This window comes from Anser anser (genome assembly GCF_964211835.1).
Source record: "Anser anser genome assembly, chromosome: 21".
Classification (NCBI taxonomy): domain Eukaryota; kingdom Metazoa; phylum Chordata; class Aves; order Anseriformes; family Anatidae; genus Anser; species Anser anser.
In genome coordinates, this window is record NC_139742.1 from 6,188,791 (window position 1) to 6,214,339 (window position 25,549).

At 50.9% G+C, this 25,549-nt stretch overlaps 1 protein-coding gene across 6 annotated transcripts in view; it reads left to right on the plus strand.

Annotated features, from left to right (window-relative positions):
• Positions 1-25,549, plus strand: part of COL27A1 (collagen type XXVII alpha 1 chain) — a 197,103-nt gene that overhangs the window by 132,449 nt on the left and 39,105 nt on the right. For all 6 annotated transcript variants that reach the window (XM_083807795.1, XM_083807798.1, XM_083807794.1 and 3 more), the window contains 11 exons: positions 235-279; positions 7,372-7,425; positions 10,330-10,383; positions 11,217-11,270; positions 14,217-14,270; positions 21,705-21,758; positions 22,134-22,178; positions 22,334-22,378; positions 22,601-22,654; positions 23,434-23,487; positions 25,318-25,371. In XM_083807795.1, the coding sequence (XP_083663921.1) occupies positions 235-279; positions 7,372-7,425; positions 10,330-10,383; positions 11,217-11,270; positions 14,217-14,270; positions 21,705-21,758; positions 22,134-22,178; positions 22,334-22,378; positions 22,601-22,654; positions 23,434-23,487; positions 25,318-25,371 (567 nt within the window). The remainder of the gene's footprint in view (positions 1-234; positions 280-7,371; positions 7,426-10,329; positions 10,384-11,216; positions 11,271-14,216; positions 14,271-21,704; positions 21,759-22,133; positions 22,179-22,333; positions 22,379-22,600; positions 22,655-23,433; positions 23,488-25,317; positions 25,372-25,549) is intronic.

The window sequence follows — 25,549 nt, forward strand, 5'->3', positions numbered from 1 at the left end:
GTGTTTGCGTCATGTTTGTCTCCATGTTTGTGGCAGCCGTGTTTCTTGCTTTGGATTATTTTTCGAAAAACTGGGCTTTGTAAGAGGTTTTTGTAAGAGGTTGCTTCTTGCTGGTTTTCCACAATTCAGAAGCAGCTTCCCAAATGATGGTGTACACAGAGTCATGTTGTAATGACTGAGGGGCTGACTGGGAGCAGCAGCTAACCATGTGCCTCCTCTCCTCTTGTCATGCAGGGCGAGCCAGGAAACCACGGCCGACCAGGGAAAGTTGGTGAGCAGGTAAACTCCTCGTTTTTCTTGTCTGTTTGATGGTCTCCTGTGTTCAACATCTTCTGGATGAGCAGTGTGCAGGCAGACGACAGCGGCCAGGGGCTTCTGACCACCTCAAACCTGTCTGTGGTCCTGATGCTCCAGCTGTGACATAGGAAATGTGTCTTGTAAACTGGCTGAAGCTCTCAAACAGCACTGTCTGGGGCCACAGGGTCTGTTTTGAGCTAGAGGTTTTCCCATAGGCCGTCTGATAAAGTCACAGTTCAGGTGGATGTGCTGGCAGTGCTGGCAGCACTATAGCATGTAAGACTGGCTGTGCTTCTCTAGGAGACAAAGCCATGGAAATGAAAGAGATTATGGTCTTCTGTGTATTCCACTTACTCCCAAAGGGGCATTTTCCAGGCTTTGCTTATGTAGATTTTAAGGGTAGGACCCTCTGCTTTGAGGTGCTGTGCTGCTTTCAGAGGTGACATCAGCCAAAGGACCCAGGCCCTGGGCAGGAGAGGCACTGAGCTGCATTTCGGTGTACCACAAGAGAGAATGTTCTGCTGGGTTAGCAGGGGACGTTCATTATCCCTGTAGGCTTCAGGGGAACCACAGGCATCAAGGAAAGAGAAACAATCGTTGCCGTGTCTCTGTGATTGAAACCAACCAGCTTGTCCACCACCAACCCTGAAATTGCAGCCGCGGAGCCTCCAACATGTTCTCTGCGTTCCTACATGACCACACCAAGCTGGATGCAGCCGCTGGCCCTGGCAAAGAGGGTGTTGCAGCTCAGCACAGCTGTCCTTCCCAGCACTTTCCCTGCCTATGGTCAGCAAGTTTGGTTTGGTTCAGCTTGTCGGTCTCCTTGGCTCTTCTTTACCCTGTATCCAACAGCTGGGGGTCACTTATTTGTGGGTTTCTGACCAAGCATGTCAAAAAAAGCCATGATGGATCCTTTTCAAACAATCTGATGGGTCTCAGTATGAATCAAGGGTGGTTATTTATGTCTGGAAATTAGAGGCACTTCTATATTATGGTTAATGATTTACTCCATGAAGAGCAACAACTGAAGAAACAAAGCTCCTCCACACACCTGAGGCTGCGCCCAAGTGTTGTTTGCAGCTTTAGCACCTTGTGTATGGTCTTGGGGAGCACCCTCCAGTGCTCTGTGCCTCAGTTTCCTCTCTAGTAGAAGACACAAGACAGTGCTGCTTTCCAGTCTGGGGCCTGGTGAGAGGAGAACTTCTCCTGGCAGGGAAACACCTTGGGCTGAACAGTGCTGAGCACTATGCCTCCTATTCTCAGGTGGCACCTATGGATACTGCCATATTACAGTTAGAAATGAATATTCAGAAGTGCTTTGAGAACCTTAACAAGATGTTGCCACTGAAGGACAAAGCATCATTAGGATTATTATGCTTTACCATCCCTCGGGACTGACCTTGGATGAAAACTGTAGGCACTGTTCACTGAAAAGAAAACACAGCTGGCCTCCGCTGACACCGAAACCAGCACAGTGGTATGAAAGCTGCCTGTATTATTCTTAGTCAATTAGTCTCTGTCTAGAAATATCACCCAGAAAGAATTTCCATTTCCATACCAGTTAAGTCATTAGAAGAAAAATGTCGCAGCGCCGTAGTGAGAAATAACCTCCCTTCCCATCGCACCTTTGCTGAACAGTGCGGGAGTGTTGGCTTTTCCGTCCTCAGCATTTGGTCTTGGGGCGGCGTTGTTTTTTTGCAGAGCTCTGAGGGGTCAAGCTAACAAGGTCATCCGGTGCTGAAAGCCACCTTCAGCTTCTCCCTGTTTGCTCCTGGGGAGGCCTCGGAGGCGCAACAGGAGTGGTCAGGCATCTCAGACTTGCTGCTGTGCCCTCCCTGTTGGTTCCCTCTGGCAGGAAACCCTCAGCATGACAGCATGAGAAAAGATTGGCCACCCATCTCAGTGCAGCTCTCTTCCCTTTCGTATGGACACCTGTTTAGGCTAACGTGGGAGTTCCTGTAGTGTTTCCAGACCCTCGAGCTCTCGTTGAGAAGCTGAGTTTTTAAGCCACAGGGCAGTCCCTAATACGTTGTTTTTCCATCGCAAGGACGCTGGCTGGGGAAGTTCATTCATAAGACACTTGTCGTCTTCAAATGCTGGAAGAAGTCCAGCTGCCGAGCTCCCCTGTATCCTGAAATGTGTGATTTAACCCTTCCTTGCCAGTAGATGGAGGCAGAATAATAGGATGAAGAACACGGAGCCACTGGCCCAGGCCACCAGCTTTCCCATCCCAGAGCTGGGATGTCACCTGAACGTCCATCCTGAAGGTCAGAGAGCCCCACAGGAGAAGCAGCGCCCTGCTCTAGGGGCTGAAAATATCAGTGGAGACCTGAGCCAGCTGAAAAAGGCTAAAGCTCACAAACATCCTTAATGGGAATGAGGTCCCGTCGTGGCAGGAACAGCTTTCTGAATCCTTCCTCCTGTCCAAGAAGCATGGCAATGTCACAGTCATCCGTGCCCCCATCACACCCTGCAGGAAAGGGCAGACGCTCATCCAGGGGGTATTTCTTCCTTCAGGCAAGAAGCATGTTGTCCCAACAGCAGACATTATTCTGCAATAATTTGTCAAAGGAGACAAGCACCATCAGTTCTCTATTCAGTGTGTTCTCCTTGCAGCGCACTTACAGAGGAGGGAGGTGCTTTGATATCAGCTCTGCAGGTGGGGTCTGACACGCGGAGTTGACTTGAACAGCGTCGGATGGGTTGCTGAGAAGCAAGCAGGGAATTCACCAACATTTCCACATCTCAGAGCAGTGCCTTCCCAGTGCAACTACCTTTCCTTCCAGCATCTCCTCCTGAGCTGCAGACCTCTCTGGGATCCCCATTCAGGGCTTTACGGGCACTTGAGGACGCGCAGCCTCCTTGCTCCGACCAGGCACGATGTCCATGTGTCACCACGTCCCCGTCACCCATTTCCCAGAGGGACATGGCCCCGGGTAGCTGTGGTGCGCAGAGGGTTAAAGCGCGTGGCTTCTCTTTGCGGGTCAGAGCGTCCTCCCTTAAACTGCGATATTTACTGTTTTACTTTCCCTTTCTTTCATCTGAATGGGAGGATTGTACATTTACTCCCTCCCGCCCTTTGTCCCTGCTTTGTTTTGTTTTGAGTTCTAGCGAACCAGTAAAACAGAAAGGCCACCATCGGTTCCTGCTGGGAGCGACTGGCGGTGCCGTCCCTGGGAGACCCTGCTCACGCTGCGCTCGCCGTTCGCTTGTTCCTCTCAAATGGGCTATGATTTATGCAAGGCTTCATCGCTGACTTGCTCTCTGTTGATGCAGCCAAGAGGGGGGGCTTAATTATGACAGGGCTGGAAAATAAATGGGGAAAGCCAGGCAGGAGTTAGGAATTACAATCTGCTGGTCCCCCCTTTTTTGCTTCCCAAGCCCCCAGCAACTTTTTAACAATCTTCATCCTTTCTCTGCCATGCCCTTGGCTGGGGAGTACAGCAACTGAATCAGGAGCGACTGCTGAACTCCCCATCCAGTATAAATGTTTTACATTCCTTCCTGTATGCTGTGGCCCTTTATCCAGGCAGCCACCACTGCTGGGACTTCACGTGCATCATTACACACTCTGCCTGCAGTTGTGTTCGATGGAGGGCTTCTTTTCAACCCTGAGAACCTGGGAAAAATGTTATGCCACAGCCATTTTAGTGTAATGTCCATAATTCATGTATACTTCGATTTAAAGGTTGCCGCCAATGACTTTTCTGGTTCTTAGAACCTAAATCTTTTGCTGCGTATGTTCCCTTTAGCACCTGTACCATTCCAGCCAGTGAAGAACATCATTACCCGATCTTCCCCACTTGTTTCAGAGGCTCCCAATAACTTACCAAGATTTATTTTGCCTAGACGTATCTATTCCATGCTCTGTCTGCCTGCAGACACAGCAGCGCTGGTTAATCCAGCCCAGAGCAGCCAGCATTGGCTGCAAACACCGCAGAGCTACCGGGCTGAAAGCCTGTCCACGTCGCGGGGTCCCTGCTCTCCGTCTGGTTATGGTGACACCATGGGATGCTCCTCTTCCTCGGTACGCAGGGAGCAGCGACGTGATGTACCAGCACAGGCAGAATTTTCCCCATTTCTGGAGTGAAAACCAGGCCAGAAATGTTGGCTGCGCTCCCCCTCCATCCATTTACCCACGCAGCAGGTGCAGCGTTTGCCTCAGCCCTGCTTGCGTTGGCAGTACTGGCAGCTTTCTGCCCGAGCTGCGCTAACAAATGGCACATCTGTGACAGAGAGAGGGGTCTCGGGAGGGTGCTGGGCTCGTGGGCCGCTTGCTGTGCTGCAATCAGGGCTCTGCATGCCATCTGGAGAGCACCACCAGCTTGGCTGGGAAGCACAAGCAGTACATCTCGCTTCATGACCCAGATTCCTGAGAGACTTCAGGGTGAGAGCTGATGCTGCCATGGACAGTGTGTCAGAAGTACCAGCCTGCAAGCCTGAGTCTGGATGTACAAGTCTGGATGCACCCCAGCCCCTGCGAAAGTGTTTTTGGAACAGTCTTGTTGTGAATGGTAACTACGTTTGCTGCAAGAGCAGGGAATCTCTGTTCTTCTGCAGGGACTGACCTAAGTACCCCAGAAACATCTTAGAGAGCATCTTCCCTCTCTTAAAAAGAGAAAGGAGAGGGACGTCTGCAGGTTTTTGAGAAATTGGAAATGAATAGATTTACTCTTTCTTGCTTCTTTTGTTTATCTCCTTTTTGTTTAGCTATACATTTACTTGTTTCATCTCATTGCTCCACCATCCTCTCCTCTGCCTTAGTGTTTGCCTTCTTTGTGGCCTTGGGCTATGGAAAACCTCAGTAACTTGAAGCAGCTATCAGCTATGTATCCACACTTGTGTCTAATTGAAGGGATAATTGATTCAGCAGCCTTTAGCAATGCCACCCAGTGGCAACCTTGCATATGCAGATACTGCGGGTTTGCCTGCTGTCGCTTGGGTTCCTGCGGTGGGCGATCTGCTGCTCAGTGGAGCACGGCTTTGCTCTCACACTCCGTGAAGCCTGGCTGCAGTAACACACTTATGCACTGGGTCTGCTTCAGCTTCAGACACAGCAAAGACAATTTCAGTACAGACAGAAGGGTTGGTGACATTGAGCCCCTGGCGGGATAGCAGAGCTCTCCTGGTAGTTGTTGTCTTCCTGTGGTTAGTCGATACTTCCATTGTGGCACAGCAGTTGCCTGGGACATCATCCCTGGATGCATTTCTAACATAAGCATCTAACTCCAGGCTCTGCACTCTTTGTCTTCTCTCATGAGTTTTTCCAAACTCTTTTCACCTGGATATTGCTCCAGTGCAGAGCCTGACGAGGGCTCTACAGCTCCAGAGAAGCGCTCACTGCAAGAGGCACGGCCAGCTGGGCATCCGAGGGAGGGATGCTTCTGCTGTGCCATCAGCGTGCCTCAGGGAGGAGCTCCACTGAGGTTTGAAGGACAACGTTTCATTGCACCATGCAAAGAACGTTAATGCACAAAGACTCTTGACATTTGTAGTTATTATCAAAAGTTACTTCCTCTAAAAGGCACTGGAGAGTGACCCTCGTCGTGGTTTATGTCTCCTAATACAACTGCTGGGACTCACACACGTGGGAGTAGCAGTGAGGGTATTTTATGACACAGCTTTATGTTGCGAGTGTAACTTCTTGGAGAGAGAGAGGCTTTTGGTGGTGGAGGAAGATGCACAACCTGTGAGTAGCTCCTCTGTATCACCTTGCACCGTCAGAGCACTGATGTGCACAGCCACAGCGATGCACCAGCTGCAGAGAGCTCCTCTGCGGGCTGCACACGTCTTGGGCCAGAAAGCAATGAAACAGGAGTATGGCAAGGAAACCTTTGCTTCTTTTCTTGCTGTCCCCCCCAGAAAGGGGATAACAGGGTGAAAACCTCGCGCTTTTCTGGGACCACACTCCAGAACGTTGCTTTGCAGGTATAGCTTTTCCCCCCATTGTTTTTGTTCCTGCTGGATGTTTTATTTATGTTTTATTATGAAGATTTCAAATTATTTTTAAAAAGAGAAAGAGTGGGACGGTACCAGCGGAGAACCCATCTCCTGTCTCTGACGTGCCCAGCAGCCACCTCCCGGTAGCCGTCAGGATGTTGCCTAAAGTCAAGCAAGCCAGGGCATGGCTGAACTGACAGCACCCTGCCAGCTGTGGGCAGGTTAGGAAGTGTTTCAACAGGAAACGAATCCCTTTAGTTACAGATTCACTGGACTAACTAAATATAGATAGCTATCTCCCAATGACCCTTGCTGAGACTAGGGACGAGGTCATGGGAATTGCGTAGTGGGGGAGCCGGCAGTGGCAGAGAGGATGCTCTTCTGCATCCCCAGAGCCAGAAACCCACTGGGGTTGCTGGGGAGGGTGCTGTACACCAGTTCTCAGGGACCTTAGCTCGAGATAGCATGTTTCCATCTCCCTAATTAAAAGCAGTTCTGTGTTTTTCTTCATTATCCGAAATGTTGTTAAATGCTGACAAATCCTGTTTAGATGGTTTTTTTTCCAAGATAGTTTCTGAGTAGTGGGACAGGTCTGCTGCCCTGCTGGCCCCTCTGGCTGTGTCCTCAGACTTTTATTTCCTACTAACATCCCAACAGCAATATACTATCCAGGGCAAAATCAGTTTGCACGACGGTTTGAAGTGGCTCAGAGGAAACGTAGCCAGTGCAGCGGTAAAAATGACGGTGAGTCCCAGCTCTGTGCGACCCAGGAGCTCCCGCTACCGATGCTCCTAAGGAAGCTGTGCTGACGTTTGGGGAAATGCTTGCAAAACAAAGCCACACCATGGACTCGGCCTTTCTACGAAACGTGCTTAACTCATCCCCTATAGCGTGTGTTGTGGCTCTTGCAGATCCTCGTGCTGCCGTTCCAGCTGGCGCCCAAAGCAGAGCCAGCTGTGGAGTGAGCCGTTCCCATGGCCGGGAGCAGCTCCGTGCGCTCTGGTAGCCAGGAGGAATTACTGAGCTGTATTCGAGGGATGCTGTGCTGCTTCAGCCAGCAAGGTGGACCAAAGAAATCGTTGACTTTCGCAGCAAGTAGAACTGAGAATTAATGGTGCTTTTCTCTTTCCTCAGGGTCTAATGGGTTTCATTGGTCCGGTAGGGGAGCCTGGAATAGTGGGAGAAAAGGTAAGGTTGCTTGCAACAAGCTGGTTGCTCCTCCTGTTACAGGATGAGGGAGGCTGGGGCGGGGGAATTTTGAAGGGATTTAAGTTGTCATGTCAGTGTAACACCCAGCTGGGAAAGCAGCACATCCAGGGTGTCTGAGCGAGTCGTGGGCCAGGCACAAGTCATCCATTTTGCGTTTAGGAATTAGTAACCTTACCCTCTGAGGAGATGCTGTCAACTTTTCTCTGAAAACACCGATTATTTAAGCTGTATTCATTCATAATCTGCCAGAAGGCTTGTATTTGACAGTCAATTCTGTTTTTTATGGAGATGAAGGACCCATCAGCCCTGAGTTCCTGGTCACGGGACAGGTCTAAGGAGTTTAGGTTACAGATGGATTCCTGCAGAGATGTGCTCGCAAGCCCCGGCTGCGTTGCTGACAGGGTCACACAGGACCAGGGCTGAGCCTGCTCTCAACAGGAGGGCTCACCAAATTCCCAGGTGCAGAAATTATCTAAGAGCACAGCCATGTATCTGAGCTGGTCCAAATGCTTCCCTTTTCATTTAGCAAGGACCATGCTGTCTGCCCGCCCTGTGCTTGCCTTGGGCACGCTGCTAAGGGCTGGTGCCCTCTTGTGTACAGCACAGATACATGCTTCCTCCAGGAAGAAAAATGACTTTATTTTCCATAAAAAGCAAATGGCCGTTAATTCGTTTTCTATTAGAGTGTAAAATTTTATTCAGGGGTAGCTTTTAAAGACAAATCATCTATGTCATTCATTATATCTCAGCTGCAGAGTGCTGGTTTTCATTGGTGGTTTAATTATTCACAGTCCAGCCATAAAGATAGTAAAGAGCATAAAATGATGCATTCCGCACATCAGCTCACTCGCTCTCTTTTATTACTTCAAGCCCTGTCCTCTGGGTAATGATGTCAAGCCTCTGTGACAGTTACGCTGTGTTCGCTGCAAATGCATTTTATTGCTAGTCTACGGCAGCCCTGGGGAGCCCTGTGCTCTCCTCTGGTGGGGCAGTAGCAGAAGCGGGCTCAGTCCAAACTGCCAAGGCACACAAGAAGTAAAAGGAAGGACGTGATGAGGGCTGCGTTTTACGGAAGGAAAACAGGAATAAAGCATCTGTGAAGTGTCCAAGGTGGTTACGCAGAAAGTCAGTGCCTGAGTGAGCTGTGTGTGGGTCTCAGTGGCAGCTGCAGCCCTGAATTGAATGGGAAATACGAGGTCTGCCAGGCAGGAGACATGGGAAGATCTTCTTCCCACCCCAGTAAACTCCAGTATCGCATCTGTCCCTATTGGCTTCTGTGCCAATGCCTTGACCATATGAGCTATCCTCTAGCTGCAGACTGACTGTAACGTGGTGATGTTACACTGGTGTCCAAGCAAACCCAGGCCGTCCTTTTATAATCCGCCCTAGGAGATCTTCAGCACAGCTGCGACTTCTATCAGACCTCTCCTTTACCAGCGCAAACTCAGAGATGACAAAAATAACTATCATCAAATCAAAACCTCAACCAGGCCTCCAGTTGGCATAGCATCCTGCAGCTTACTATGTTGCTGCGAGCTAAATGAAGTGGGAAATATGCTTTCATTAGACAGAGCTGAGTCAGCAATCTCTGTCCTGAGAGCTGCAAAATTTAAGACCAAAGCCAGTAGAATCCAAAGATTATCAAAGAGAACAATACGGTTAATACAGACTTAATAAAATCCATACATTCACAGGAAAACAAAAAAGCCTTGCATTGGTTTACAAGGGCCAACTGGTGACAACACATACTCTGGGGCTTGCTTTTAAATAAGATGCTCAGAGCCCAGAAAATATTTCCCTTTACAGTATAGCTGTTGGAAGGTAGGTCAGATTTTGGGCGTAAACTCCTTGGCAGCATTTGCTAACTCCTCCTCTTCATCCCCCCGAGCACACAAACACAACACACCTAATTCCCGGTGCATTACCAGGGCTGCGAGGGAGAGCGCAGGCATTCGCGGTGGGAAGTGCCAGTCTCCAAAAAGCAGCAGCTGACATCCCACAGCTAGAGCTCTGCCCGCAGCATCAGGGGGCGCAGTGATGCTCGCAGAGCCTCGCACCTCGTCCCCCGTCCTTGGCTGAGCTAAAGGGCCAAGGATGTCCTTGGAGAAGTGAGATGCTCTGTTTGTGGGCATAAGTAAGGCTTTTGGAATTAATAAGTTATTTTTTTGAGGGTACATTATTGATTTTAATGCCAAATGGTGGCTTGTTTTAAAAGGACTGGTGCCTTCAGAGCACAGCTGGGCTGCGGAGGCATCCAGCTCCGGATCCCTCATAGACACAGGCCTCCAGATCGTTTGCACCGTGGTGTCAATGTGAGCCAAGGGGTGGGGAGACCCCGAACGCCTACGGTCTTCTAAAATCACCAGCCATCTATCCCAGACAGCTTCTCTGCCTTTTTCCAGCGTGATTCTCTGCTCTCAGCGAGCCCCTCATGACCACAGCTCTCAAATCCATGTCTCCGAAAAGGGCAGGACGTGTAGGAATTGGGGTAGTGCCGAACAGAGGCATGCAGGACGTGGGTGGGAGGGGCCGGAGCTCTCCTGGGATCCAACCCCAGCACTGCCTGGACTCGAAGGTGGTCTTGAGTGGGTGGCTCGATTCTCGTCCTCCAGTGGTTTGAAGTCGATAGTAAAGTCTCATCTCTTGGGTCACAGAGGGTCAGCTAATTCTTGCTGTAGTCCTTTAGCTACCCTGACGAGATGGGTACCTAAAGGAGGGTGATGAGTGCTCTGTACTGGAAGCCTCTGGTAGAAATCTGACGGCACAGGCTGCAATCTGTGGGTCTTCCAGTTGTTGCATTGCTCTAGATCCCCGTTGCAGGCAGCACAGAGTGCTTGTTAGCACAACTCCTCACTCTTCCCCATGCACTTTTGTCTCTCGCAGGGTGACCGTGGCGCAGTGGGACCCCCGGGCCCTCCAGGAGTCAAGGGGTCGATGGTAAGGAGTAAGTCTGCATTCTCTCGCTCTTGCTGCTGCCTCTCTCTCTCTGTCCTAGCAATGGGTGCAGCTTCTCCCAGTCTTTTGGTTACGTGAGAAGAGCTGCAAACTATTCCTATCTCTGGGGGATGGGGGAGGCCATTTGTGGACTGGTTATTGAGGTGTAACCTCTCCCCAGCACTCCTGGTCAACAGTCTCCCCAGTAACACTGGGTTTCCACGTGTGTTCTGCATCTCCCAGCAGCTGAGGACCTGTTGTGTCAAACAGAGATAACGAGGACCTACCCAGGTGCTATGGCACCTGAAGGCACCCCAAGGATTACCTTTTCCCAGATGTTGTGGCTACTGACCAGACAGGGTCTGGGAACAGGGATTTTCATCCCAGGTTGTTGTCAGAGGCAGCTGGAGATGTGGGGCTGCCTGCACAACACACCCAGGCTGCTTTGCTTTGCCATTTGCACCACTCTCTGGGGACCCTTATTTAGGATTTTATTAGAGGGGACTTAGTGAGATCTTGTCTTGCTCTGGCATGCGCTTCCCTGCATACCATAGCGCAAGACCCAAAGACAGCTTTTTCACATTAATCCAGTCCCCCCTGTTCTGGGCTGCTCAGAAAATCTCACTGCTTATCTTGCTGGTAGAGTTGGGGCTGGGTTTTTTATGGTCTGGCTTTTGCCATGTGTGCCCCAGCTCTTTTGCCCTGGCAAATAACAGACCCGCCAGACCTTGCCAGCAGCCAGCAGTGCCTTGTTTTCTGTCTTCTCACTTGGGGGAAGAACGGCTGAGCAGATTTCGGGAATTCACACCAGGCGTGTCTTCTTTCTTCCCTTTCAGGGGCACCCCGGGATACCAGGAGCGGTGGGTTTTCCTGGAATCCCCGGACCAGCAGTAAGTAAAGGTTATCACCACCTCATAGTACTGCACAGCTTCCCATACCCTGGGTGTTCATGGATTGAGTTAAGCAACCATGTCCCGGCTGATTTGAGTTTGAAAGACAGTTTGTGAACAAGACCTCGTGCGCTGTCGGAGCGGGGCAGCTGAGCAGCAGCCCCCAGATGTGCCCTTTGTCTGGATTTGCTCATCTGGTGCACACGCAGCTGGGGCTGGAGCAAGCAGTTGGTGAGGAGCTAGATTTTTAGCCTGGCTCCAGTTTCTCACAGCGTCTGTTTAGATGGAGCTCCAGCTCTCCCAGCACAAACGCCGCCCCATGAAGGCAGTGCATGTTGTGTGCTGGAACCAGCAGAAAGGCAGCTTTGGGTGGGAACGGGGAACAGATTTTGCTCAGCGTGTGAATTCCCACGTTGTGGTTAATTGGGAGGAAGGTCACAGCAGTGAGATGGGCAGTGCCAAAGGCTTGGCCTCCAGACCCGTGGCAACTCTGCCCAGCACAGGGAGCTCAGGGATGCTCTGGGCCCACCAGCTGCAGCCAGCTGCTGGCTAGGGACAGATTGCACAGCTGCACATCTATAGTGATGATGGAAGGAAAGGGTTCGAGGTCAAGCAGCACCCTGAGGTGACCTGCCCCTGAGGAGCAGCAACACAGCACTGGCCAGTCCCTTAGAATCAGAGCCCCCAGCAGTGAGCTGCTGCCTGGCCCCTCGTGGCCGCATTTATGCTTGCTGTTGACAGAAGTCTAGGAGGCAGATGGATATCTTCAGGTGTCCCTTTGTAGCACGTTAGCTGCTCTGTGACCTGGGGATGGCCAGGGAATTAGGCAGGCTCCGTGCCTGTGGGCACTGGAGAGGCCGTGACTCTGTCCTGGGCAGAGCTGGGTTCTGCACTGGCCTTGTGGCACAGAGCTCAGCCCTGAAGCACGACCCAGTGTACCCCTAACTAGTACCTTTAGTGAGGGCTGAATTTGTCTCACTGGGACAACAACAGTATGAGAAAGGACATCAGCTCTGACCAGGGATGATGAAACCTCCCTGCAGAGCTCTGGGTGCTGAGACCATCACAGGTTCTTCTGCTTCCTTCGGTGCCCTGTTCTCCTGCAGGCAAATAACCAACAGGTTCATCCAAGCAAAATGTTTCCTCCAAGGCTGCATTTAAAAAGTTGTAATTCAGTAAGTCAAACTTCCCCGCAAAGCCAGTAAATCAAATAATCCCCTAATATTAAATCCCCGCTCTTATTAACTCCAGCTGTTTCTGCCTGTTTCTCCACCAAACAACCCTTCATTATTTGCTTCTGAAGCCAGACCTGTGGCGTGTTGTTGTTTATTCTCAACTGTTAAACTCTTTGAGATGAAGCTATCCAGTGGGCCTCAGCAGCCCTGATGGCTGCTTAATTCAGTAGGGGGTGAATGGAAAGCAAAGGAACAGGCAATGGTAGGAAAATCTGCCCTTAATTTCAGCTCACTGAGGTTTGTAAATTCCTTTTCTCTCTTCCTTCTCGCCATCGTGGTATATCTTTTCCGATAATTTGCAGTTTTGAAAATGATGTATACATACAGGTATATTAAAGGTCACTCATCTCCTAAAATACTTCCTCGAAATTCCGAGTGTGGTATCAAATTGCTCCCCTCAAAATTTTGCCACTACAATTAATCTTCTTGGGCTTGTTTTTTTTTTTCACATTGGGATAACTATTTGAGAGATTTACAGGAGGATCCTGAGATTTACAGGAGGATATTCCAAATGCCAACAAAGAATTTCATTTCAGTATGTGTTTTTCGTAAAAATCTGCATAAAACAGGCATCTGACACATCTACTGCTTCTCCGTGCCAGTCACTACTGACCTCACTAGCAACACTGAGATCTGCTATAATTACAAATATAGTTACCATAAACTAACATTTCCATTTTGAGTGCGAACAGCAAAGCATTTGTATTTTGGGTTTACATGCCGTGCAGAATAACTCTGCTCCAAAAGCAAGGTCTTTATTAGCGGCAGTGGTACAAGCAGTAGGAAGATCACAGTCCAACTTTGTTCTAGTCCTTGGTGGAACTTGCAGGGTTGACAGTTGGCAAAAACTCTGAATATATAAATAGCAAACTTGATGTGGAATTTTTGAGAGAGTAAGAATGTAATGTGTCATTCTGAGGTTTTCTTTTCTGACAGCAGAAAGGCACTAACTTCAAATATGGGTTATTCAAGTTGTAATGTAGAAATAAGTCCTGTTAATTGAACACATCATTCAATGTTTGAAACTGATACATGTTGAACAGAAGAATAGCTGTTTAATTTTCTTCTGTATTTCCTGTATGCATGTTAATGAATCAAACGTCTACAAATGCAGGATAAAATACAACCTGAAGCCTTCCTGTAAGGGTGTGATGAACAGGATCACCCTCAACACCAACAGTCTGAATGAAATTAGCGTCTGTCTGCCAGCATGAATGTTGGTGCAGCACTAACAGCACAACAGTTACTTGAAAATAAAATCAGAGTTTGGCTGAAAAGGTCGAGCTTGGATACCTAAGATGAGGTGCCTGATTTTGGACAACTGAAAAGCACATCCTGGTTATTATTATTTTTTGTACCGACACTGAGCAACAGCTGCTTTTAATAGTTTTGGAGGGAATTCTGGATGCTCAGCTTCTCTTCAATTCATACCACTTACACAGACAACAGGCTGCAGATACTTAAGCTTACAAACCTCAGCCAGCATCCTTGGCCTAAATGTTGATAATTGAGAGACAATCAGTGAGTTCACAAAACGACTGTTTACAGATGAGGAAACATGGCCACGTCTTTGGCAAGTGCTCAGGGAGCCAACTGGCTGCTCCAGGTTCTGTGTCCACATCCCCTGAGGATCACAGAGGGACGTGGGGTCTCACCCGCAGTGCTGCCTGCCTCCTCCTGCAGCTTCACTGTGTTTTCTCTCCCCTCCCAGGGTCCAGCAGGAGTCCGCGGTGCACCAGGGACCAGAGGGATGAAGGGCCGCAGGGTAAGCGCTTCCCATGGATTTTTTACGCCTCTCCTCTTTCAGCCGTTGGAAGAGGAATCTGGTGGAGTAGTTTGGGGTGCAAAGATGAGCACTGGTTGTGGCAGCACCTCCTTAGCTGTGTTTCTGCTGTGTTGAAGGGCCATTGAAGCAAGTCTTACCAGGGACACGAATGCAAGTGATGAGGATGAGCAGAAGAGGGTCCAAGTGTGGTCTGTTGTGGAAGCAGTCCCTCTTGTCTTTTCCAGCCACATGCAATGTCAGGCAGGGTTTATGGATGCTTCTGGTGAGGATGGTAAAGATTTAGCCATTTGAGGGTGGGCCTCAGCTGGGGGAAGGGGTGCAGGTAAAGGACTGACAAGGTGCCTTTGCTACCAAGGGACAGAGAGCAGCTGAGGTGTGAAGTGGTGTGATTTAGCCAGAGGCAGATACAGCAGGATATGCTATGCTAAGAAATAGAATCAGGAGTCGAGGCTGGCAGAAATGGGGCTGACAAGGAGCAGAAGAGCCTCCCCGTTGAGCCTCGCTGGATGCAGTCACACCTTCTGGCAGTCTTGTGCGGGGTTTCAGAAAGGTGTGCTGTGCGCTGTCGGTGCTGCAAGGTACAAGCATGTCCTGTCTTCCTGTCTGATTTTCCAGCCCATAACACAAGCTCTGATTTTATCTGTGCATATCTAACAGTACCACACTGTGAAGCATGTGTGAATCCGTGCTCTGCCCGGGGAGAGCAGGCCCCCAGCTCGGCACTGGGGAATGGCACTGGGTAGCATTGCTGACAGCACCGTGAGTACTCCTTACACCGGATGAATATTTCACAAACACTCAGTGTCAGTTCATCTGTGGTTCTTCCTGCTCCATTTGGGTGACAGCCGACAGCAGAATGACCTCTAGACCTGCCAAAGCTGCTTGTTTTTCTGGCTGTGACATCCAGCTCATGTCCCACTGAGCTCCTCAATCTTTCTTCTTCAGCAGGACTTTTGTTGCAGGAGCATCTCTGCTGTGGGTTGTTTTTCCCTTGTCCAGCTGCTTTACAAAGTATTAATAACAAGCACACATGGGTTCTGCTGAAGGCCCCAACAACAACATATTTTGCATTTCTCCCTCCAAGGATCTTATGATATCTGTTTACATGTTTTGTTTTCAAAGACGTAGGCTGGAGTAAACTAAACATTTTACCCACCCCCAGACTCTGCTTCTACTGCAATTCCTGCTTGGGGAATTCAGGACAGCCAAATGTTTCCCTCTACCAGAGCTAATACTCCATTCAAGTAGCTAGAACTGGCAAAAGGAAATGGAATAACCAGCTAGAAAGCTTTATAACCACAGAGTTATGTACCCTAGAACTGCTCTAAGCCTTAAAAGCACGGCTAGAAGGACACCAAAGACATCCAAGCTGAGCAGATGCATATCAGGGTTCAGCTTTTAGCATGGGGCTGGGAAGAAACTTCCTCGGCCCTGCTCCCCTCAGTGGGAAGGCTCCTGGGTCTCAGTCCCCAGCTTCTCTCTCGGAGGGTCCCCTGGGAGCGAGGTTTCTCCGTGCTGCGCAGCAGCGATTTGAGCCGCCCGGGCTCTCAGTGAGCACGACAGATGAGAAACCGGAGGCGTTCTGCCACGGGAGGCCTTGCGTGGACAGCGGAAAATATCTCAAGGTAAAACTGCAGCACGGAGCTGAACGGGAAATGCCTTCTGAATGAATCCCAGGCTGCTGGCTGTGCAGGCTCTTGGAGAGGTGGGTCTTCTGAGAGCACTGGGCATTTCTGCCCGGGGTACGCAGGGACAGCGGAGTCCCCCGTCACAGCCCCCGGCACCGAGCCTGTCCTTACAGCAGGAGCTGCACACACTGGCGCTGGGCTCCTGACCTGTGGGAGGTTCATCCATGTACATCCTGTTCAGCTTCGTACATCTCTTTTGGCCTAAAGGCCTTAAGCCACAAGGAAGGTACAGCTGATGGGCCGTTTTCAGCTCCACTTGTACTGGCAGGAGTGATGAAGGGAATGGATATTTATTATCACACCAGTAAAACCAAGAGCCAAGGTGGATTCAGCTCCCGTGGCAGGAGGTTGGCTGGCACAGCAGGGACCTGCCTGCGGATGGAGCTGGATCGGGTGCCAAGCCCTCAGGAGCAATCCTGCAGGACAGCAGCTCCCACCAGCAATGTCCATCCCCAAAATGACATACCACATGGTGTAGAGATGCTCAGCTTGGCAGCCATGGGCTGCGTTGTCTCTCCAGAACCCCAGTAATACAATCCCTACAGAATTTGCAAGACAGACATCCTTTCTAAGATCCCCAGCAGAGAGAGGGAACTCGGGCCTTGCTTTGAAATCCTACAGATTTCAGTGAGTACGATGTGGGAACGTTGGTGTTGTAAGGACCAGCAGATCTCCTCCCTGGAGGATTTCTGGTTTGTATCTCCATCCCTCACGTTTTCTTTCTCTTCAGACTCTCAGAAGAGATTCCAGGCACATAGCATTCTTTGTTTGCTTAGTTTGTCCTGCTATTCGAGCTCTTGGTTTTCTCAGGATGGGGAAACGATCCCCCAGTTGTAATTTCAGGCATTATGCTCTGTCTATCCCCATTTACAGAAGGGGTGTAATTTGATTCAGAGTGGAAACATGAATGCAGCCTCTGCCAGATGTTTGTGGATTCCATGAGCTCTGTTTGTGGATACTTTGTTAAAGTAATTTCACTTTTGAAGAAAAAGTAAATAGCAAGCATGGTTTTGATTGTAAAGAACAATGGAGACTTTTGGGGGCCTGTATTTACTTTGTGATAGCTTTTGTGTTGTCGAGATAGAGGCACAACTTTTGAAAAGAAAATTCTTTAAGAATTGTAACCTTCTTTTCAGTCGTGACAAGACAGTTGTTCCTCCCTATCTCTTTGTTTTGAGCAGTCTTTCGCAGACGTGGCTTCCTCTCTTCTCTTGGAGAGAGGACGAGAAAATGGGACTTTGCTTCACCATCACTTTGCTTCATCATCCTTCATTGTAGCACCTGGGCATGTGCATGACATTCACCTAACGACAGCCGTGCACATGTTTAACCTAATTGCTTACCCACGTCAAGGTTTATGTTTGGAGGAGGCTGATTCTGCCAGTCCCTTGCTCTATCTCCCATATATTCAAAAGCCCGTTTCTGTCAATCAGCTCCCTGTAGGAGGACAGTGCCTGGCCTCCAGCATCCTCTGCTGAGGAGTTTGGTATTGAGGAGCCTACGAATTGACTGAGAATCTCTACAAAAGGCAAAATATCGACTGGAGCACTGACTTTGCAACTCATACATAAAGCCGCACCTGAAATCCTTCTGTAAAGTGACCTTGCCCCGTTCTTCTGGCCAAGGTGTCTCTATCCATGTCAATGGGATCTTACCTCACTGGAGATTGATTCAGAGGCGCTTTTCAAGCCCCAGAGCACATTTCTCTCTTCCATTGTGCCGTTCAGCCGTCAGGTTCCTGCATTAGGCGTTGCCCAGGTGAAGCCTGCAAAGAGGAGATAACAAGGCCACATCTGCATCCTCCATCGGGGGGACTGCTATCTCCTGCCACCCAGCCCCGCTGCTTTGCAGCAGCACTGACTGCAGGACTTTAAACACTAGGAATTTGTGGTGTTCTGTAACAAACCTGAAAGCAGTTGCTTATTCCAGGCCTAGCTGGGAATTTGCTTAAGGAGAAATAGAGGTATTTTATATTTTGTTTTTGCTCCCAGGGTTCTTTCTAATTAGCTGAAAAGCATTAGAAGTGTTTGAGGAAATGTTAGCTACAGACCTATGGCCAGTGATGTCTCCAAGCTTCAGCTGAGTCATCTGCTTGCTTTCCACTTGGCCAGACTGTGACAGTGACGTATCCGTACTTGGATGAGGGGTGGCACTTGGTCTAGTGGCTCTTGTGCCATGGTGGCACAGCCCCAGCACGTCCCTGCACTGACCGTGGGTGAGCTGCTTTGGGATGGACACGGCAGTGCCTTGGAGCTGCATTTTCATCCCACCTGGCTTTGGTGAAACAGGTGAGCGGGCTCTCAAACACTCCCTCAGCCACAAACCTGTATGTCTCTGTGCCTCGGCAGCCCATGTGCAAAGGAGCAGACGGATCACGATTTAACCCCCCTTTTTTTCCTTCTTACATTGTAAATCTGCCCAGAGCTCGCACCGTTTGTACAGCCCTGGCCCACCAGGACCTCTCCTGAGCTCCATACTGCCATAGAAATTGTAATACGACTAAAGAGAAGCTTCCTTCTCTGTTTCATGGGCTCCTGGAGGTGCTGGGCTGGTGACCAAACCATGCTTTCTCACTGCACCTTACCCCACTCTCAGGACGAGTGTGTGCCGCGTCTGCCCTCGTGCGCCCAGCCGGGCCCGCAGGGGAAGGCAGCGTGCTGCGCGCCGCGGCGCTTGGCATGGGATGCTCCTGGAGAGCCGCCAGGACCTCGCTCACCCCTCTCTAACCAGTGTTGTCAGTAAAAAAGAGTTTAAAAGATTTCGCTAATTGGCTAAATGTAGCCTTTCCTGTCAGGGCGAATTAGGGGAAGCCTTCATCCTGGGTTCCAGCCCAGGAGGCTTGGGGAAGATGAAGCTTGCCACATGCGTTTGTGAACACGGGGTCACTTTCTCCTCCGGCAGGTCAGAGGCTGATGAGATGTGTTGTGATGGGATTAGCCAGGTGACTGCTGCGAAGGGAGATTGCCCTGGCAGGTCCTGCCATGCTGGTGACAGGGCTCTGCTGGAGGAAACGCGGATACTGCAAACACTGCCCCGGCCAGCCGAAGGGCTGGGAGCACCCGACAGCCTCCAGCAGCGCGGAGCAGCCTGGGGCTGGGCAGGGCAGGCTGCAGAAGATGGCTCTGGAGGGGCGAGATGCATCCCGCTTTGCTTTCCTGGCAGCCTGTCCTGGAGCAGGGGCCTCTAAACAGGGTCACTACTGCCCTTCCCATGTCCCACTTGCCTCTCAACCCTGTTCCTTCCTCCTGTAAAACCAGGGCCAAGTTATTGAACCCTTCCTCTCTGTACAAGCAGGTCAACCCATCATCTCGGCTAGTATAGGTTTAACTGCCCCAAACAGCCGAATTGCTTCTCAGAGCAGAGGGGACTGATTTGTTTTCCAAGAAGGGCAAGGTGGGTGGCAGCGTGCCGGTGCCATCCACATGCTGACACCCCACTGTCTTTGGCAGCCCGATTCCCAGCCTGGGGCAGGTTCCTGTGGTTTTTTGGGTCTCCTGGGTGCTCCCCAAACCTCCGTGTGCTGCTCTCCCACTGCTCCAACAGAGCTGGAGCTGTCGGGAGCCCTGGTGTTAAATGGCTTTCCATTTTATATCATTGTTCTTTGCAGTTCGCAGGGACATGGAGTAGTAAAATCTGCTCTGGGGTCTTGTGAGCAGCACGAGCCGGGGCAGCAGTGTCTGGAGCTGACTAGAGCAGCTGTGGTGACAGCGTAACGAAGCGCCGAGCTGTGAAACACCCCTTTGGTTGTGCCGTCCCTGCCTGGGCACAGTCCCCCTCTGTCCGTCTGTCCCAGGGAGCAGGCAGAGCACTGAGAGCCATGGTTTGCTGGCATGCAGCACAGGCTCTTGGTTATTCTGCCTCTGGTACGCTCAGCGGCACAGGGGTTTGCCAAGCACAGTAGAAGTTTTTGCATTATTTTATATGGACAGTGTTTGTCTGCTGTAATAATTTGGCGAAGCTTCCTGTACATCTTCTGCTGCTACACTGCCGCTCTTTGTGTGTCTCCCTCTTCGCCTGTCATACTGGAGTTGCTTTTCTAACGGGTTGGCTCCCTAACGCTCTTATTACTTTTGGCACTCGGTTTGCATCCCGATTAAGCGCATTGGCTCCTGTTTTCCCTATTTCCACATTGGCCTGCTCTCAGAATTCCTCTTACCATTACATTCTAGCACCGCTCTGTGTTATTATTTATTATTTATATTGCAGTAGCGCCTAGGAGTCCCAGCTGAGATCACAGCCTGATTACGAACATGCCGTGTGTTAATACAGTCCCTTACTATGCCCTTTGTGGACTGTTCTGTTTCCTGCCCAGGGCTCTGTTTATTCCCCGTCAGCGTGACCCGCGGGTTTCTGGCGTTCGGACGGTGCAGGGGGCTGCGCGCTGGGCTCTGCTGCTGTGAGCTCGGGTGCTCATCACAGGTGCTCTCTCTTCAAGGCCAGTGCTCTCCTGGCCCAGCACCCTCTGGAAGAGCATCTTCCCGTGCTGCAGGCTGCCAGAGCCATGCCATGAGCTGTGCAATTTCAGCTCGTGGGGTATGGGATCGCTCGCAGTCCATACTCACGTGGGTGCCAGCAGCGTCACGTACACCTCGGGAGCTCCCCGTGCCTGTCGGACGCCCGCACGCACCCAGGTGCAGGTGCTGGCATAGGACCAAGGTGCCAGAGCAGGCACAACCGGCTGCTCCCCCCCCAGCAGGCATATATGCATGAGCACCTGCCTGATTCCTAACAGCAGCCCTCTCCTTCAGTAGCAGGTAACAAACTCAGCTGCCAGCAGGTATATCCCGCTCTCTGGGAGCGGCCTGGGACTTGGGACAGTTGTGAAGGTCCCGTGTGGCAGGGGCTTCGTGCCTCTCTGTGTGCTTTGTAGCTTCATTGCCCCGATTGTGACCATGAGGCAGGTGGTGTGCCACGGGGCAGGTGGACCAGCAGGGTTTTAGGAAGGAAGCAAAACCGTTCTGTGATTCTGTGATCCCAGTAAGGCTACGACTGTGATCCTGTGCATGGCAAAGCCATCAGCATGGAGGTGGTGTCTGAAAATCGGGCTGTTCCTGACATGCCTTTCTCCTCTGGCTTTGGTTTGCAGCTGGTGGTTAGCTTTAAGGGGAATAAAAAGTATTCTTGTGCCGTGTGCTGGTAAATGATGAGAAATGAGGCAGAACAAAACACAGAAGGGATCTTCTGCTCTGCTCAGCCCAGCCAGGTGTGGGTCGGCTTCCCCAGGACTGCTCTCAGGGGCCTTCCAGGTGGCCACAGCTGGGGTGACTGCTGCATTCCCCATGAGCCATATCCTCTGCACAAATCCTGTCACAGGAAGCCTTAGCACAGGAGCAGAGCACAGGCACCCAAACTTCAACCTCTGAGCTACAGCCCTGCCTGCAAAGCCCAAATGTCCCAAGGGTTAAAAGTGCGAGGGCAACCATGGTGGTTGAGACTGGAGCCGTCCACAGGTGGAGCTCCCCGGAACCATCCCCTTGTATGCCCCAGACCTCACTTGGCGGATAGGCACGGTGGCTCGGTGGGCAGGAGGTGGGTGGATTTTGGAGCCAGGCAGAGCTAATGCCCACCGGGGAGGTGGAATTCGTCAGGCTGCAGCAGGGAGACTGGGAAGCCTCCCACCTCCAAACCCAGGCTGCACTGCTGATTGCAGTGGGAAGGGAATCTTTCTTCTTCTTTTTCCCCTGTTTTTTCTTAATTTATTTTCCCTTCTTTTGCCTTTTTCCAGGGTGCCAGAGGGCCTGATGGACCAGTAGGCGAGCCGGGTTCACGAGGTGCCAAGGTGAGTGCCAGCTTGGCTGAGATTGCTCTTAGCAGCGTTATGAAATGCCCCGGACAGACCAAGGTCCCATCCTCCTCCAGAAACTGGGGCTGTCCAATGGCTCCAGGAGAACCAGCCAGCAGGAATGAGCCCTCCATGCAGCCAGAGCAAAATCTTCCTCCAAAGCAGTGTTTGCTCAAAAAGACGTAGGTTGTGGAGCCCGTTGCCCACACTCCCCACGGGTTGGGGTGTTCCTCAGGGCAGGATGCTGGGCATCTGGCCTTTCAAAAGCTGCAGGGAACAGGAGTGAATATCTGATGCAGAAAAACACACGAGCAGGTGGGGTGAGGCAAAGAGCTTCACCGATACAGTGTGTGCTGTCTTTTTGCCTTGCAGGGCCGTCCAGGGGAGCCAGGCAAGCTGGGGCCAGAAGGGCTGCAGGTACGTCCCCCACGAGACCCAGTGCCTGCCAGCTCCGGCAAGGCACAAACCCCCTGGGGGTGCCCACGGCGCAGAGACCTGCAGCTTCTGGCCAAAGCACTGCAGGTGTCTGAGCACGTTTCCAGCTGCTAATGGCTGTAACTGTGTGTTCACAGGGGAAGATGGGCGAGACTGGGGAGACAGGATCGCGTGGCTTCCCAGTAAGTGCCCATAACTGGTGCTTTCTTTTATAAACTCGTTTTCACTCAAGTTCTTATATTTTGGTTCCTGGTCCAGGAGGAAGAACTTGGAGTGTCTCACACTTACAGGGCCACCTTTCCACTCTTTTTCCTGGAGCATCTCAAAAGATGCATGTTACTATTGAGAAGTATGAAGGATTGCCATGGGGTTGGAGCTAACCTTGGTGTCATTTATTTTTCTAGGGTATCCAAGGGCCTTCAGGACCTCCAGGAGCAAAAGGGGCACCAGGCGACCCGGCAAGTGTCTCACCATTCTCTCTTCATCTGTCTCTCCCTGCACATACACACACACTTCATTTCTTTCTCTGTCTGTTTGTCCCCCACTACTCATTCCCCTTCCCATCCTGGCCAGTTCCAGTGTGGTCAGAGATGTGAAAGACGTGGCTAGAGTTCTGGGAGGCACGAGGAAAGATCAGGTCAGACCCCTAGAAAGGAAAAGGGGAGTGCAGATCAACCAGGGACAGCATGGGATACAGCCTGGGCTGGATTTTGGAGAGGAAGGGAGGAAAGAAATGTAAGGTTGGGTCTGCACAGGGTCAGATGTAATGAGAAGAGTTGGGCTGCGCTGAGGGGGAACAGGAGGGAGTCTGACGGTGTCAGAACTGAGCCTGCAGCCTTGAGGGAGGCCCTGGGAGATGACATGCAGACAGACCTGCAGGACAGCCAGCAGGACCACTGAAGCAAGGCGAGGGACTTTCTCCTGCTGTCTGTTTCTACGGGAGTTTCCTAGACTGTGAAGGGTGAGGATTAACCAGACACTTTTCAGGTTACCAACAGTGGTTGTTCTAGGTCGGAGCCAGAAAGGCGAAGGGCCTTCTGAGCTGTTGTTTGCCTGTTTTGATGCCTCAGAGCACCCATTACTGGTCCCTCCGTCTTGCTGGCCATCTCTTGCACACTGCGTAGCTCCGCTGCGATGCGGGAGGGAACCAGTGTTTTATCTTGCAGGCTGCAGAAATGATGGCCCTTCAGAAGTGAAAACAGTTGCATGAAAAGAGCCTTGTGTCTCTGTTTTCCAGGGTCCACAAGGACCACAGGGGCCGCCTGGGCCTTTGGGAGAAATCGGGCATAAGGTAAGTCCAGTCTTTGCTCCTATTTATTTTCCCCTCACATGGAGAGTGGCAGGACTGAGGGAGGATTAAGGGTGCAGAGGTGAAAGCTTTCACACCCAGGGACATGAGCAGGAAGGGTTTCCCTCGAGTCTGAATACCAGCTTCCAAAGCAAACAGGGAGAGCCAGAAATCCGAGCACCAGTTTCATCGCAGGGCATGGGCACCCCGCTGGTAGGTGGGCAGCCCCATCTTCACAAAAGAAACGTTTCAAAGCTGGCCACCCTCCAGCAAGTACACCCCAGGCGTGGCTCCGCCACCACACCAGGGACCACTTCTCCGTACCAGGGAGCAGAGTCAGGAACGAAATAGAGCCTTCAGACTGAAAACTGGTCTTTTCTGTCCCCCTCACTGGTCCCATTGCTGACAAGACACAGTTTTGTCAGCCAGCCTGGGTTGCTTCGGCAGTCCCATCACAGGTCTGCAGCCAGTGGAGGAAGCTCAGAGAAATGCCTGTGCTGCTGACAGTGCTTTTTGGGTTGCCGTTGCCACGAAGCACTGGCACAAACACACCATAACCAAAGCAGCAGCAGCTGCCAAACAGTGCCCTGATGCAGGAGATGCCTCCATGACTTCCCCCTAATTCATTTACAGTCTTGGCCTTACTTGATTCTCGTTGAAATATTAGAGTTTTGGCTGACTATACCAGGTGTACCAGTCCCCTGGAGTAGCTCCTTCCACAGGTCCTGAGCTGTGAAGCAGCTATGATGTTTCACCTGGTTGTGGAAACAGCAGCAAAGGTGCCTTTTAATACAGTCTACTGCAAAGTGTATGAGTCAGGAAAGTTTCCATTCTCATGGCTGCTAGACTGGATGGAGCGAGCTCTCAGTGTGGTAAACCACACTGGGGAGCTGGAAAGCTGCTACCAAGCCTCTCTGCTGCCAACCAAGAAAGTACAGAGGTTTATTCAAATCTTTGCCTCTTCCAGGAGCCTTTCCCTTCACTGGCACTGCTGGAGAAACCAAAGCAGGATTTTTGCTTTCATTGGAGCTTGAATTTTCTCTTTGCATGACTTGACCATTTGTTAATAAACCCAGCACTCACCCTGCTCCCTCCTCTGCCCAAATCCATTTCAGCAAGCCAGGAACTGGCTTTATTGCCTGGGCTGCCAAGTGCTCCCTATGACTATGTGCTCTTTTTTCCTTTATTCCTAGCTGCAAAGAGAAGGGGGATTGTTGTCCAGAAAGCAAGTATCATAAGAAAATAAACCCCTCAAATCCCTTAAAGGCAAGCTTTGCTGTCACATCTTGGGGCTTGCTTTCCAGACTGTCATTCCCCATTCTTCCCAGGCGTAGCAGAAAATGTACAAAGATTAAAGCTCCCAATTGATCTTGGTACCAAAGGTGTTTAAGGAATTGTGGCCCCACGATTGCAAAGCTGCAAGTGGCAGCTGCACACCTAGTAAGAACGATTTGCAAGGTCGTTCTCTATTCTTCCCTCTTTATACCTTAATTTTCCATACTTTGCAGGTCAGGCACTCATTTTTGGCTGTCAGAGGGATGCTGAGCCCCTCTGCCAGGGTTACCAACCTCAGCAAGCAGAGGGTTGGAAGGAGTTACAGTGGAGCCTGGCAGAGGAGGCTGGGGGCGTGAGAGAAGAGCAGAGCCCCCGCAGGGACCCGGCACAAGGGGATGCTGGCCTCTTTGATGCTGCATACCCTGAGCCAGCTCCGGGGAAGTAATTACACTGCAACGAGGGCTGTGCTATCCCAGGAGGGCTCTGCTAAAGGAATTATGCCTTTGATCTTGCTTTCTACTTGGTTACAATGGGTTTTTTCATTATTTTTTTTTCCAGGGACCGCCTGGCTCAATGGGACAACCTGGCCTTGCAGGTGAACCTGGCATGAAGGTAGGAAAAAGCCCTTAGTGCGATTTCTGTCAGAGCAGGGAGGTAATAGACACTTCGGTTCCTACAGGGATGGGTAGCATTGCAGGTTCACCCTCCAGCAGCCAATGTAGACAGCACAATCGATAAAGATACGGTTAAAAGAAAAAAAAAAGAAACAGTTTAACTTCAAGCCCTTGGC